Here is a 15,405-nt window from a genome sequence, read left to right as displayed (position 1 = left end):
TACAAAAGATAGTCAGAATGTCTCAATTAACTATTCCCTCTCTCATTGCATGGGGACAACAACAACAACAAATGAAATGAGAGCGAATGGTGACTGAGACGGTCATTCTGCCCAACTTCTCCTTTTGTGGTATAGCTATATAAAAGAAACGACATATATGGTGAAAAAAAAATGGGTGAACTATCCTTCAAATATACCCATATCATATAATATAATATAATATAATATGGGCGATTCTATGGCAGATTAATTGGGTGTCCAAAGTCATTATATATTTTTTCTCCTTTTTTAAATGGTTAAATCTGTAAAAAAGTCTTAGGCTATATAGCTGAAAATCAATTATTTATCCTACGGTGTAATCAAAATATTGTATTTTACATTTATTTTGGTAATATTTCATTTATTATATTTATAAAAGACCTAAATAGTAATTTTCCTAATTATACAACAATAAATGGTTATAAAAATGTGTTTATAAATCTTAAATTAGTTTATAAAGTGTAAATTATGTTACTGCACCATACTTTGCCTTTGAATTGCTGTAATTATCTCCTAAAACTACAGTAAGATACAGGAAATGAGGTTACTTTGTCTTATCTCACTGATAAGTTCTAAAACACTAAAAAGTGCTCTCTCTGAGGAAATATTTTAATCTAAAAAGTTATAGCACCAAGAGTTATTTTTTAAAACGTCAAAAGTGTTACTACAATATCAAAAGGCAAACAGAATGTATCACTGATCACACAGTGCGTTGTTTTAAAGTCTTTTAATCATGATTTCATTAGTGCCATGTGCTCTTAGCATTTATGCTAGCAAGTGGAGTTTTTGGCTAAAGTTTAAAGGTAGAGTAACAATGTTGACAGTATGTAACAGAGTTGACAAATAATACTAAAGGAATATGTTTTCCCGCTAAAAGTAACTTGTGTTTGGCAAGCAATGAATTATTAAAATTAAATATGTTTTCAATAAGATACTGGAAAGAATTTCTGTAAGTGAAGTTTTTTCCCTTAACTTTTTGAAATGCAAAATGTATCTTCAATTATAGAATATATATAAAATGTTTTTAAAAATGTTTTAAACAGAATACATATTCAAAGTTCTCATGTAAAAAAAAAACTGAGCACACTACAAGTCTGAAACACAAACACATTTTATGATAAAAATCATACATTATCGTTTTGCAATCTGTACATTGCAAGAAACTGCATCAGAAGACAAACTTCAAAAATGAAATAAAAAAATTGAAAAGGACAGTCTGATCAAGACTATTCATTTCCAGAACACTAGCTCCACAACCTCCATAGCCTAGTGACATATTTGACACTTTACATCAATACTATTGACAATGCAGTACACCCAAAACATCTGATGAAAGAGCGGGTTTTCAGCACGTTTAAATGTCTGTGTACTGTATATTAAAGCATGCAGGTGTTGTAGACTAACTATTATGGCAGGGGAAAAAAACTCTGTTAAACATGGACCTTGTTTTTAAAGGGATAGGTCACACCAAAATGAAAATTCAGTCTGTCACGCTCAAGTTGTTCCAAATCTGTATACATTTATTTGTTCTGCTGAACACAAAGGAAGATATTTGTAACAGAAAGCAGATCTCGGCAGCCATTGACTACCATAGTGGGGGAAAAATATACTATGGTAGTCAATGGCTGCTGAGGCCTGCTTGGTTACAAACATTCTTCCAAATATCTTCCTTTGTGTTCAGCAGAAGAAAGAAATTCATTCAGGTTTGGAACCACTTGAGTAAATTATGACAGATTTTTCATTTTTGGGTGAACCATCCGTTTAACTTTTATCTGAAAATGTTATGACAGAGGTCTGCACTTTTGGCCTGCTCGAAAACATTGGTTGAAAGCCAATTTTTTATCAAATACACAGGGTGTTGCAAAAGCATTTTTTGCCTAAGCAAGCAAGTTTTTCCAGTAAGTAATGCCTTTGATTTTATCGATTTCTACAAAACAGATAAAATAGGGCCAGACTTTCCACTTCTTAAAGGAATAGTTCACCCAAAAATGAAAATTCTGTCATCATTTACTCACCCTCAAGTTGTTTCAAGGAGTTTCTTTTTTCTGCTCAACACAAAAGAAGATATTTTGAAGCAGATAGAGCAACCATTGATTACCATAGTATTTTTTCCCTACTATGGTAGTCAATGGTTGCTTTCTCTGCTTGGTTACAAACATTCTTCAAAATATCTTCTTTTGTGTTCAGCAGAACAAAGAAACTCATACAGGTTTGAAACAACTTGAGGGTGAGTAAATGATGACAGAATTTTCATTTTTGGGTGAACTATCCCTTTAAGTGTTATTGATACCATCTGTCAACTGTCCATGCACCAATTCACCTTTACAATATGACAACATCTCAGCATATAACATTATATACTCAACACATTGCATGCTTCCAAGTTGGCGTTCCAAAACGTCAACTTCCTGTTTTTTTTTTTCAGAATAGCATATATCTTTTCACAAAGAAAATATATTTTTATCTATATATCGTTTTGTTTGATCTTAAACAACATGTGGTACAAGACCTAAATGAGAATGGCAGATTTTTTTTAAGGAAACACAAGACACAAAAGAAGTCTCACAGTCTCAAGTGCTGTAAAGCATCAGCAGTCAATGTGACATCCATATCGGTTTCTTGAACCGTCTTAAATAAAACTTGAGACTGCACATGACATTTCCTTATGCCTCACATGGGGTTCGATTCTAAAAATAGAACAAAATCTTAAAAAAAATCCACACAGTGAGAGCATTATAATGCAGGTGCAAAATTAAAAGTGCATAGGGGCATAGAGTGGAAAAGCTAAGATGAACCACTGAAACGAGAACAATAACAAACTCAGAGGAAATGGGCACATTCAGTATCTGAGTCAAGGAACAGAACTGATTAAGTCAAAACAAACATGAAATTTCTCAACCATCTGTATTTCAAGAAGAGTAATCTAAGAGCGAAAACACATAGGGCACGACAGGTCAAAGGCACAACACTAGACAAACAATTGGGGCAGAGAGAGAGAGAGACTTAAACGGTGCCCCCTAGATTTAAATTCAGGACGCTGCTTTGAAACCAGACCTGATACCTATTTGAACAATGGGAATGTACAATAGGATCCTGTGAGAGAGGCGAGGTCCTGTTACAGGAGCTTCATTGACTAATGATTGAGGCTGAACAAATAAACTCTCCACAGGAGGGGGAAAACATTAACACAAACGAGAAAAAAAGGGAAAACCAACGAACACAAAGTATACTGTAGCTCAAGTACTGTCTTCTTGATATGATAAACAAAGGGACATGAGTTTAGTGCGATAAAGAGGCAAAATCCGTAATGGTATTTCGAGAGGAATAGACAACACTTTAAAACACTAGACTGTAAAAAAATGTCACGCACATGATGCCATCTTACACTGATCCCTAGTTTATCAAAAGATATGAATAACCAAAATACAGCCTGGATACCATTCAAATACTGACAATTTGGATGTAGTCACAGTAGATTAAGAAAACACAATGTATTTATTAAAAAAATAAAACGGGAGATTAAGTTTATCTGCTGTCAAACAATGAGGGCAACTGGTTTCAAAGACTGGGCTTCAATGCTAAAATGATTTACCTGAAGTGATAAACTAGATTTTTGGGGGGGACACAACAAATGGAGCCCTTTACATTCAAAATCATTCCACTGACATGATCAGACTTTGTTTAAAACAAAAATGAGTTAAACAGTTAAATAGCCAAAATGTTACGGGGAGAGCTATATCTGATTCTAAAATGTCAGAAGAGTGTCAAAAAGATGCAACAAAGAGCCACTAATGCAGTTTTGCCCTGACTCAAAACTTGTGGGCACTTTGTCTAACAACAGTCTCTTGAACCATCTGGACTATGTTGGCCTGATACCTCTATGCAAGAAGTCTCCTGTTTTTATTTCCAGTCATTGACAAAAAGTTTGAAGGAACCACACAACAAAATCACATCTCAGCGACCAGGCTTTTTTTTAAAAAAAGAATTACATTAGGGGTCAATACAGAACCTCCCCCAATCAAATAGAGAAACTCATCTTTATAAACACAAAAAAAGACGACCACTATAGTACAGATATCAACAATGGCATGACTTGCATTCGGCCTCTTCGTAATACATATGTTTGTAATATACATAATCCTCACATGCCCTACAACCACATATTTCTTTGTTTTTTTATTTCCTGTTTTGATGCTTTGAAATATCCAGCGACAAGGCAAAAAAAAAAAAAAAAAATCCATGATGACAAAAATCAACCGGAGCGAATTGGAAATGTGAGACATGTTCACAGCGACGGACACGTGATTTTGGGCATCTGACCGGACAACTGGCAGTATACGAGTTCTCCCTTCTAGATGGATAAATGGGTAGTTGACGAAAGAAACATGCCACTCTGAAGAAGTTCAAAAGCCGCCGTCTTCTTTTTATCCATTGCGCCATCTGCTGTGCTCTTGGTCTGACCAGGCAATGGGAAGTGAATGCTGAAATGATGCGAATTTGGCTGCTAATAATTTACAGTGTAAGTTAATGTGCTTGTTAAGAGAAGCTGTATTGACGGTCGGAGAAGTGAGTCTATCCTGCACGCCGTTTCGAAGTCCTGAGGAGATTATGGTCATGTGGACGCAGCCGAGCCAATGGGAGCGACTGAACCCCCTTTAAACATTGAAAGCCAGCAGCTGTAAAGATTATGATGATAATGACCAGGATATGAGGAGGAGGAGGAGGAGGATGAAGTCTGCATTAATAAGCATTAGGATGAATGATGAATCCTTCCCTGTAATCCTCTCTCTGAGCAGTCTTGCACCAAATGTGATGATCTGAGGTTTAACCTCGGACACATTTTTTTTGATTAGTCGATAATAGCAGTGATAGTTAGTGGTGGTGCTGATTGGTTAATGTTGCAGCACTGCAGGGAGGAGGGGGACTGAAACCCCCACAGTGGAAAGGCACAAGGGAGGAGGGGAGGGTGAGGTGAGGGGTGGTGGGCTAATGAACTTGAAGTCAGCTGTATGGTGGAGGAGGATCTGGAGAAAGGAAGTGAGGGATGGGAGATCTGTGTGGGCTCCTCACATCCTGGACCCCCTCTCCTGAAGGATCTGTTGAGGAAACATGAGGACACAGATGAGCTCGGCAATTAAAAAAAAAAAAACATTTTCAATATGTTTAAGGACCCTTAATAAAATTAACACTAAAAATACTAGTTTTTTTTATTGCATTATTATTTTATTAACTAATTCTGATATTACTACTTATAATAATAATAATTATTATTAATCTTATTATATCTTTCCTTTTTAATAATTTAATTGAAACTTTTTTGTAACAAAATATAATAATTTTATTGTATTATTTTATTAACTAATTCTGTTATTACTTCAAATAATAAAAAATATTATTATTAATATTATTATATCTTTCCTTGTTTAATTGAAACTTTTTTGTAACTAAATATAATTACTACTACTAATAATAATAATTGTTTTATTGTATTTTATTTATTTAATTAACAAATTGTTATTACTAGTACTACTAATAATAATAATAATAACATCAGTAATACTAATAATAGTTTTTATTAATTATTATTATATCTTACCTTATTTAATAATTTAACTGAAACTTTATGTAACAAAATATAATTGATCATAAAAATAATAATAGAGCTGCATCATCTGGGGGTGAAAATTCAGTGCAATTTTTCTGATAAAAAATGGCATTTGTGGCATTTCTTATTATTTCTTATTTAATAATTTAATTTCAACTTTTTTGTAACTAAATAATAATAATAATAAAACTACATCTTACCTTATTCAGTTTAATCATTTATTTGAAAACATCTTTGTAACATAATATAAATTATAATATTGTGTTACAAAAATTGTTTTCAAAAAAATTATTAAATTAAATAAGGTAATGACAAAGAGTTCATCATACCTTAGCCTTCTCAGTGGGCTCGATAACAATTCCGTTAGTGGAGTTGTTGAGCTCCCGGGAAACGACGCACAGGAATTCGGCCTGGTCCTCGTTGCCATAGTTATAGGAGGAGCCAATGCTTATGAGCTTGAGATAGACAAGTTGAGTCAAGTTACCATAGCAAACAGATAAGCAACAAACACAGTGGCTTACGTAAGTCCCAAAGAACGGTGTAGAGTAGACATAGCCTGTCTCTCAAAAACATAATGTACAGCATCTACAATCTGTTGGACATGACTTATAAGAAACAACCTGATAAGACATGAAAGGGCTATCCAGAGATCTGATGCATGTCTGAGTTCAAATATGCTACAGTAAAATACTGCATGTCCAGACACAGGATCTGTATCTATACTGGTCAATAACACTACACATGACAGGGGGTTGGGAAGAGAAAACAAAACCTACCTGCTCAAACTTCCATCCGTCCGACATGGTGGAAACCATTTGAGTGAGCTCCTCTTCTTGACATTGTAATACACGATACACATGCTTCACAGGGCCCTGAAAAAACAATAATATTCCATAGTGTAATAATAATATTAGGGACTAAACTGAATTAATTCTGTGAAGATGCACAGGTTTTTAGAATAGGATAGAATTTTCATTCTTGGGTGGACTATCATTATTTACTCACCCTCATGTTGTTTGAAACCTGTATGAGTTTAGCTGTGTCCCAAATGACGCACTATACACTATGCACTTATACACTATGTACTTATGCACTATGTACTCACCCGTGTAGTGTTAAGAATGTTATTATGCTTATTTTGTTGTTCAACATCGGAATCTGGTAGTGCCTCCCCCTCCACTACGTAATTAAAGCTGTGACAGTTGAGTGCATGAAGTGTCCAACATTCCACACTTCGTTCTCATTGAGCCCCATGTTAAAATGCTCAACTTTACAGCAAAAAAAAATAACATGTTTACAGCCTGGTACAAATGGTGGTTTTGGTCTATACGGCTAATTTTGCCCTTCATGACGACTGTGAGGGGGGTGAATTTTTTTATAACTCATTCGTTTACATTATATAAAGCCTTAAAGTTCTGCATAATTAAGGGCGTGGCCACTTCGAGTGACAGGTGGATAGCCATTTATCTGCTGTCTGTTAGTCATTGCGTCACTGTAGCTCCGCCCACATCCCGGTTATCCGGGAGTGATGCGCGATGACGCGCTGCCAAGATGGCAACGGCCATCTCGTCGATACTTTGCGCTTCTGAACGGCTCATCAGAATCCTATGGGTGACGGCACGGACACTACGTCCATATTTTTTTACAGTCTATTTTAAAAACGTTATAGAATAGTGCACAAGTATGCGAATTGGGACGCACCTTAAAGGGTTAGTTCACCCAAAAATGAAATTTCTTCCATTAATGACTCAACCCAATGTTGTTCCACACCCGTAAGACCTCCGTTCATCCTCGGAACACAGTTTAAGATATTTTAAAGATATTTTAAATAATTTTTTGTTTGAATCCGCGTTCACGACGCCACAGTGACGCTGCTGACGTAAGGCGCTGTGACGTGTTATCTGGTGCGATAGCAGATACCAGATAACACGTCACAGCGTCTTACGTCAGCAGCGTCACTGTGGCCTCGTGAACGCGGATTCAAACTAAACCGGAAGAGAAGACAATGCTTAATAAAGTCTTAGTTTTTGTTATTTTTGGACCAAAATGTATTGTCGACGCTTCAAAAGAGTCTAACTAACCAAATTATGTCACATATGGACTACTTTGATGATGTTTTCATTACCTTTCTGGACGTGGACAGCAAAGTGTGCTTACACTTACATTCAAAGGACTGAAAGCCCTCGGACTAAATCTAAAATATCTTAAACTGTGTTCCGAGGATGAACGGAGGAGGTCTTACGGGTGTGGAACAACATTGGGGTGAGTCATTAATGGAAGAAATTTCATTTTTGGGTGAACTAACCCTTTAAATGTCTTCCATTGAACCAGAATACATTAGAAAGAACACTCCTTCCAATACAATGGAAGCACACAGTATATACACTATATATATATATATATATATATATATATATATATATATATATATATATATATTTATATTTACATACACACACACACACACACACACACACACACACACACACACACACGGGTGAGTAAATGATGACAGACTTTTCATTTTGGGGTAAACTATTCCTTGAAGCAAATTCTCAAATTATGTCAATAAGTCAGTGCTTGTCTATACACTGAAGTCTGTTTTATTAGGTAGTGCAGCTGCACGTTTGAACATTGATTCAAATAAAGTTCTCTTTGGTTCCTAAATAGTTTCAAAAAAAGGAATTAGCATTCTAATGATCAGTCATCCTCCCTTTTGGCACAGACTGCTTGAAGTCGAAGAATGAAATAGTTCCTTTGAGTAATCCCGGTAATACTAGCACATTTGCTGATTGACTGCATAAAACGAACCACAAAGTGTCCTGTTCCTCCGGCTGTTATTTCCCCACATACCTGAGACGTTCTGTTCTCATTGTCTCGTATTCTCTCCTTCACCAGCCTCACAAGTGACGCAATGTTGTAAAACTCCGCTTCCTCTAGAACACCTGCAGTAGCCAGAGAATCAGTAAAAATCAATCATGTGGTTACAGCTTTGTAATCAGAAATAAATATCTGGAAAAATATACTCTTAAAGGAATGGTTCACACAAAAAGGAAAATTCTGTCATCGTTTACTCACCCTCATGTCGTACCAAACCTGTATAACTTTCTTTCTGCTGCGGTACACAAAAGAAGATATTTCAACTGTTGTCCATACAATTAAAGTCAATCGGATCCAAAGGACCATTGGACTCCATTGACTTTCATTGTATGGACTTGCGTTGTGTTTAAGAGAACAAAGAAAATTATACAGGCTTGCAACAAGAAGTCAGAATTTACATTTTCGAGTGAACTATCCCTTTATTGCTACATCCATGCCAATAAAAAAGAATATTAGAAATTATGCACTACAAGTAGACCCAATTTGTAACCAAACAAAACATCATGCAATAACTGCCATTGTCGCAATTTGGAGCAATGACTCACAAAATGACACAATTATTGGATACATATACTGTAAGCCTTTCAATATCTCACCAGTCCTGCCGGAAATTATCTCTTACGTGAGTACACTGTGGTCCCTTTCCACACAAAAAATTGATGTTTCTAAATGAAACTAGGTCATTACTGTTCCATTAAGAAGTTTTTGAGGGCAGCATGCCCAGATCATCTCACCCTCCTCAGCGAGGTTCTTGTTGATGATCAACTTTCCATGCCTCAAGTAGTTCAAGATGGGTCCGAAATATGTGGGATCCCTGTCAATCAAATATGCTCCTGTCTCATCCTGTGAGAAAAGACAACTAACAGTGTGAATAGTGCTATTTGCAATTGAAATTCACAGTTTTCGATTTCCTTTACATCACTGATTTGGTTGCTCCAGTTAAAAGTGTTGAATCATTTGTGAAAACCCCCCTTGACAAATCACCGATTCCATTAACATCATGTTAACGTCACTCGAGCGCCAGTTTGCGAGCCCTTTCGTTCTCCAGCATTACATACAGGGCAAATTAGAGTAGCAACAACAGCTTTTTTCAAATCTTTAAGTTGAAAACTGTGATAGCTATTTTTACATGAACTGACACCTTGGAGAGGAAATCCTCTACTGAACTGTGAAACACTTGAACAGTCTGCTGTAAACAGTTTACTTCGGTAGACATCTTAAACATGCTAGCTAGTTTAGAGATTGTCTAAGATGGTCATTAGTTGGTGCAAGCTAGAAGTCTTTCTTGGATATAAAAAAAAAAACATATCCCAAAAATGTATTTTAAAAGAATTTATTTCATACCAAGTATACTACAAATATCGCTTGAGACTTATAAATATTATAATTAAACTTTATTTGGCCTACTTCTTAGTTGCACAATGCAGACATTTCGTAATATTAACCCTAAAATGTGTTTTAATTTCACTAATAGTAAGGATAGTATGATCGCTGTATAATATCTGTCTTTAAATGCAAGATATTTAAAGTGTAGGCTACTTGCAATAGTTCCATTTTAGCACAATCAAATATACTTAAGCAGGGCTCGACATTAGGCCTGTTCACACGCTTGTCCTTCGGACAAGTAAATCTGTCATTCACTTGTCCGAGTAAAACATTTGCTTGTCCGGATTTATTTTGTAAATATAATCTATACTGAAGCAATATTCTCACCAGTGTTTAATCAGCTTTGACATTTTTAAATATGCATATTTATCATATTTGTACCTTTTTATAAAGGGCATTTTTCCATAATCTTATTAAATATAGGCTATGCTCAATAATAATGATCAATAAATTAAATTAGAATAAGACACTATAGGCTGTTACCAATCAAATTAAATCATTTACACGGAAAAATTACAACTGCATTAAATAATTTTATGAGATTATTTTAAATATTTTTGAATATCCAAATAAGAAATGTTGGAAAGATGAAACTAAACCACCAGTAGGTGGCAGCATGTGACCGTCTTAATGAGTGAGTCATTGAGTCGATTCAGTGAAACGGCTGAATCATTCAAGAATTTGGCGGTCGTTTACGAAGGCGTTTCTCAATGTCAAGGAAGGATCCTCGGAAGCCAGAATTCCGAGGATGCTACGTCATCGACGTCCGTCGAAGGGCTGTTCCAATATCGAGGATCCTCGGAATTTCAACCAAGGTCTGAGTCCTTCGTTCGAAAAATATGCCATATACAGGAAAGGATGCTTACGAGTAGACTTCGCGCACTTAGCGTTTTCAAATCACCCACAATCCTATGCGCGCAGCTTTGCTATCTTGTTCAAAAAATACAAAATATTGGACGTTGGCGGAGTCGGAGCGTTAACGGGGCAATATGCTTTCAAGTGTAAGTATTTACATTACCAAACATTTGTTATAACCGCAGTAAATATAAGTAAAGTTTAACTTTTAAATGCCAGTACAAATTATAACCGTATTGATATTATACAAATTACGTTATTGATGGCTAACGGACCTTTTCACTGACGTAATGAGGCTGACGCGCACTTGCTAGCCTGTTCCATTTATGTGTTCTCCGAATGCTAAAGAGGAGGCTCGCCTAGCCTCTGAAGGAAGTGACTTGGAAGGACCAGTCCTGCAGAGGAAGGATCCTTGACATTGAGAAACACTCCGATTGGCCATTGAATCTGTGATTCAACCTAGGGCTGTCCCGATATCAGATTTTTCACACCACGGTTATTGTGGCCAAAAAAAAATCACGATATCGATATATCGCGATATCTATAGAACCTTGGGGGAGAAAGTTATCAAATGAATTGGTAACACTTTACAATAAGGTTGTATTAGTTAACATTAGTTAACGAACTAACCATGAACAACAGCTGTTCAGCATTAGTTAATCTTCTTTGTTAATGTAAGTTAATATAGAGCTGTTCATGTTTTTTTCATGTTAGTTCACGGTGCATTTTAGCAAGATTTTAATAATGCATTAGTAAATGTTGAAATTAACAAAGATAAATAAGTGCAGTTCATTATTAGTTCATGTTAACTAATGTTAATTAAAGAACCTTATTGTAAAGTGTTACTAATTAATTTTTACTTTGTTTATTTAGTTTTATTTTTTACCCAACAAACATAATTGGATAATGATAAACAGGGTAATACTCTGTTACTGATAAATTGTCTTTGAAGCTCCCTATGAAATAACAAGAGAGAAAATACTGTCAAGTTCAACAGTATGATGATGAATAAATATTAACATAAATGTTATTGGCCATGACTAGATTGCAAATACAAATACAAGAATAGACATTATTCAGTAATTAAAAGAAACTATGAGACCGCGATCGTCGACTGGCTGACTGGTGACTCTGACCGGCAAGTTCCTTCAGCGCAGCTGCAAGAGTTATGGCCTTTTTACACCTGCTCACTTCATTCGTTTTCTCTGATCATATATCTATCATATTGTGAAGAGATCAGGAGTAAATGTCTTCCGAAATTCTTTCGAGGCGGATTTAAATCCGATCACTCAGATGATCCACCGCTCCCACCACGCGAGTGCTGAGGGGGCACTAAGAAGATGCAAGAAAAGACGCAAACGGCCGCCAGTGAAACTGAAAGTAGCCCAAGGCTCAGAATCAGATGCTCAAAAACACAATAATCTCCATTATGAGACTAAATGCTCTTACCAGTGCTTAGGTCGCTCGTTTTCCTATTGCGGCCTTTGATCTTGAAATTATCCGATAAATAAAATAGCCTAAACTCATATCTGTTGCTTTCGTTGTCGTGAACTGAATTTGCATAGCCTATAGAGTGGGAATTGAAGATTGGATTTATATTCATTTTGCGGAGAGGTATAAGGTAAGACAATGCATGTTTTTATTTTTATAGTTTAGATTGTGTAGCCCGTTTCGTTTGCAGGCGCCGTTGCCTGCGAGCCTGCCGCAGCTTGTCAAAAATGCGTTTTTACTGTGGTGGTGAATGGTGATAGTAAACAAACTTACATTGTGATATGCTTGAAGTTTTTTATATATATGTGGATTTTATTATAGGCAAGACAAGTCAAGTGTTGATTTGAGAGGATAAATTGATCAAACATGCGGTTAACTCACTGTCGGCCGCTGGCCGCTTGGTCATTAGGAAAAAAACTAAAACTTTAATTTAACTAACGAAAATTGCCCCCAATTTTTTTTTCTAAATTAACTTAATAAAGAAACGAAACGAAATATAACAAATTTGACATTACAAACAAAGCTGAACTATTTGTATGGCTGCAACAGTGTGTGTAATAGAGAGGGAAGAAAAAAGACAGCTACAGTCAGACTCGGGACACCGGAGTATTTACGCGTCATGTTATCATACCAGTCCTGTTCATTTTAAATATTGTGGTTATCGCCAATACCGGTATATTGCCACACCCTAAATTAACACGATGTCGATATTTTGTGCTTTGAATTTCACGGTTATCGTCAAAACCGGTATATTGCGACACCCCTAATTCAACCGATTCATTAAAACGCTGAATCATTCACTAACACACACTGTTGCTGTGAGATGCGTTACGGTTCTGCTATGATATTTGTTTGGAACTATTTTCGCTGCTGAAATAGAACAAAAACAGTGAATATTGCATCTAAAATGTAAGTAACTTAATGTTAAATTGTTTATGGAACTGGCGTATGAAATCAGTGTCATTTTCAGTCGTGATGGTATTCAGGAAAACAACACTCTTATTAGTGTAATGTTGCTTAACTGTATCATATGTTATAAATATAAAAACTGCACAATTTTAACTGTGTGTTAACTGAGTTTCTCTGTATGAGCGGCGGTCATTGTTTTCGATTTTCTCCTCGAGAGGCTGCGCGAGCCTCAACAACAGCACAACCCTGTTAATGTCAGTTCGTTTTATATTATTATCCACTATCGATCTCCACTTACACTAACTGAATGCAGAATCATTATTGCACTTTGGTGATTTCCTAGTTATTTTTTGTTTTGACGTTTTAACCAGGATACTTGTCCGTCGGGCAAGTAAAATTGTTTTTCACTTGCCCCTTCAAAAAATCCACTTGTCCCGGACCAGCGTTAATGTCGAGCCCTGCTTAAGTATATCTTTAGTTGGACCTCGGCACTACAAAATGTAAAAAATGACTTCCAATTAAGCAGACTTTAAGTATACCAATTTAGTATACCAAAAGTACAACTGCTGGGTATTATATTAAGTGCATACATATGTAAATGTATTAGTAGTATACTTAGTGGTATAAAATATATGTATTTCAAATACATTTTGGTATATTTATTTTTCACAAGGGGAATATTGCAGTTTTTATTATAAATGATTTATCCACGCCCAACAATTATTTTAATTCATGTTCCCTCAATCTTTAATCAAAATAAGTGCAATGACATTGACATTTCTTCTTCCCTAATAATGTGCGGGTTGAGGACGTGACAACCTGTCACTCACATGAGATCACAGCAATAGCAAACCACAATGATCAAATCAATTCCCAATGGAAAAAATAGAGCCCCCCTACATTTTTTTCTTGTACAAGAAGCTGATTCACTCGGATATACTTCCCAATAGGGCAGACAAGGTGGCAATGCTGGTTCTTGAACATGTTAATCTGTTTCTACTAGTCTAAAATGGTCATTCGCTGGTCATTGTCTGGTCCAAACTGATAGACCTTCTTGGAACAACAACAAACCAGTTAGCAGGTGGTCCTCTTAAGATGGCCAAGGTGGTTTATGGAATATGATAACTGGTGAACCAGACAATGACCAACTTAGACCATCTAGAAACCAGTTATATTATTATATGTATAAAACAACTCTCTTACAGGATTAATTAACCTACAAATGAAAATTCTGTCATCATTTAATAAACTTCATTACCCACTTAAACATTAAACAAGATGTTTTGAGAGAAATTGATTTTGTTGTTCATACAATGGGAACCAATACTGTTTGGTTACCAACACAGTCTTCAAAATATCTTCTTTTGTGTTCCACAGAAGCAAGTCATACAGGTTTAGAACGACATGAGTAAAAATGATGACAGAATTATTAATTTATGCTGGATTTTCCCTACTGAGCTCTTATGTATAAGTATGCGCCCCAATTATGTCCATAATGCATTCATCTCCAATGTTAATGTAATGCATACAGAAGGTAAATGAGTTTGCGAGACATGAGAGACAGGTTTTAATGGTTTAAACAGAGCCCTACCTTGTCCGAATCCAGATCTGGATCTTCCTGACATAATCGATACAAAAACGATTTAGGATCCCTGCACAGGGTCTGTTTCGTTGTAACAAAGTAGGTTCCCCCGACATTCAGCCGAACCCACCGAGATCCTGGCTTCTCTGTGGATTCTGGTGATGGGGAAGTGGGGTTGCTCTTCATGGGGAACCCAAACACAGCTCTGGAGCCGGAGACCCCTGGACTGGACAAGCCAGTCCGGGGCGGAATCACGAGAGTAGGGGAGGGGAGTCTCACGTTCACTGAGCCTCTGATTTCACAATGCTCGGTCTGCTCGATGATTCCAGTCGCGGTGGATTCAACGTGCAACTCTGCCATGTTTTCGCAGCACAAACAGTTAGTTCCGTCTTGATCAGACACTAAATGCCTTTATTTAGCGCTCCGCACGGCGCTGTTACGCTAAACGGCCCGGGTTTACACGCGCTGATAACGACGACGGCAAAATTGTTTCGGTGTGTTAGTAACGCTCACGCGAGGCGACATAGCTTACAATGCCCTGAAACGCTACACTGATCCGTTTTGTTTATACAAACGACCCATGTAAGCTACAAATATTATGGGTGAGACTTAACATATCACTTCCCGGTCAAGTAAATCCATACGTGACAAAATAAAA

General features: G+C 36.4%; 1 protein-coding gene across 3 annotated transcripts; it reads right to left on the bottom strand.

Moving 5' to 3' along the window:
* Nucleotides 1-1,134: 1,134 nt before the first annotated feature.
* On the bottom strand, nucleotides 1,135-15,396 carry kctd2 (potassium channel tetramerization domain containing 2). 3 transcript variants are annotated; one of them, XR_013815306.1, is made up of 7 exons: nucleotides 14,757-15,396; nucleotides 9,259-9,367; nucleotides 8,498-8,589; nucleotides 6,421-6,516; nucleotides 5,974-6,099; nucleotides 3,251-5,135; nucleotides 1,135-1,571 (listed from the first exon to the last, which is right to left on the bottom strand). XR_013815306.1 is itself a non-coding variant. In XM_079801016.1 (6 exons), the coding sequence occupies exons 1-6, from the start codon at nucleotides 15,105-15,107 to the stop codon at nucleotides 5,106-5,108; spliced, it is 804 nt and encodes a 267-aa protein (XP_079657142.1). In that variant the 5' UTR covers nucleotides 15,108-15,396; the 3' UTR covers nucleotides 1,135-5,105. The 3 variants fall into 3 exon arrangements, 1 of the variants encoding a protein (XP_079657142.1); XR_013815307.1 differs by having other exon boundaries at nucleotides 3,255-5,135; XM_079801016.1 differs by having other exon boundaries at nucleotides 1,135-5,135.
* Nucleotides 15,397-15,405: the final 9 nt, after the last annotated feature.

The sequence above is a fragment of the Gobio gobio genome (assembly GCF_949357685.1).
Source record: "Gobio gobio genome assembly, chromosome: 20".
In the NCBI taxonomy this organism is placed as follows: domain Eukaryota; kingdom Metazoa; phylum Chordata; class Actinopteri; order Cypriniformes; family Gobionidae; genus Gobio; species Gobio gobio.
This window is presented reverse-complemented; position numbering and strand designations above follow the sequence as displayed.

Coding starts and splice junctions, on each gene's coding strand:
- kctd2 (XM_079801016.1), bottom strand. CDS start 15,107: ATGGCAGAGTTGCACGTTGAATCCACCGCGACTGGAATCATCGAGCAG. Junction 9,368..14,756: donor CAGATCTGGATTCGGACAAG/GTAGGGCTCTGT, acceptor CTTTTCTCACAG/GATGAGACAGGAGCATATTT. Junction 5,136..5,973: donor AGCCCACTGAGAAGGCTAAG/GTATGATGAACT, acceptor TTTCCTCAACAG/ATCCTTCAGGAGAGGGGGTC.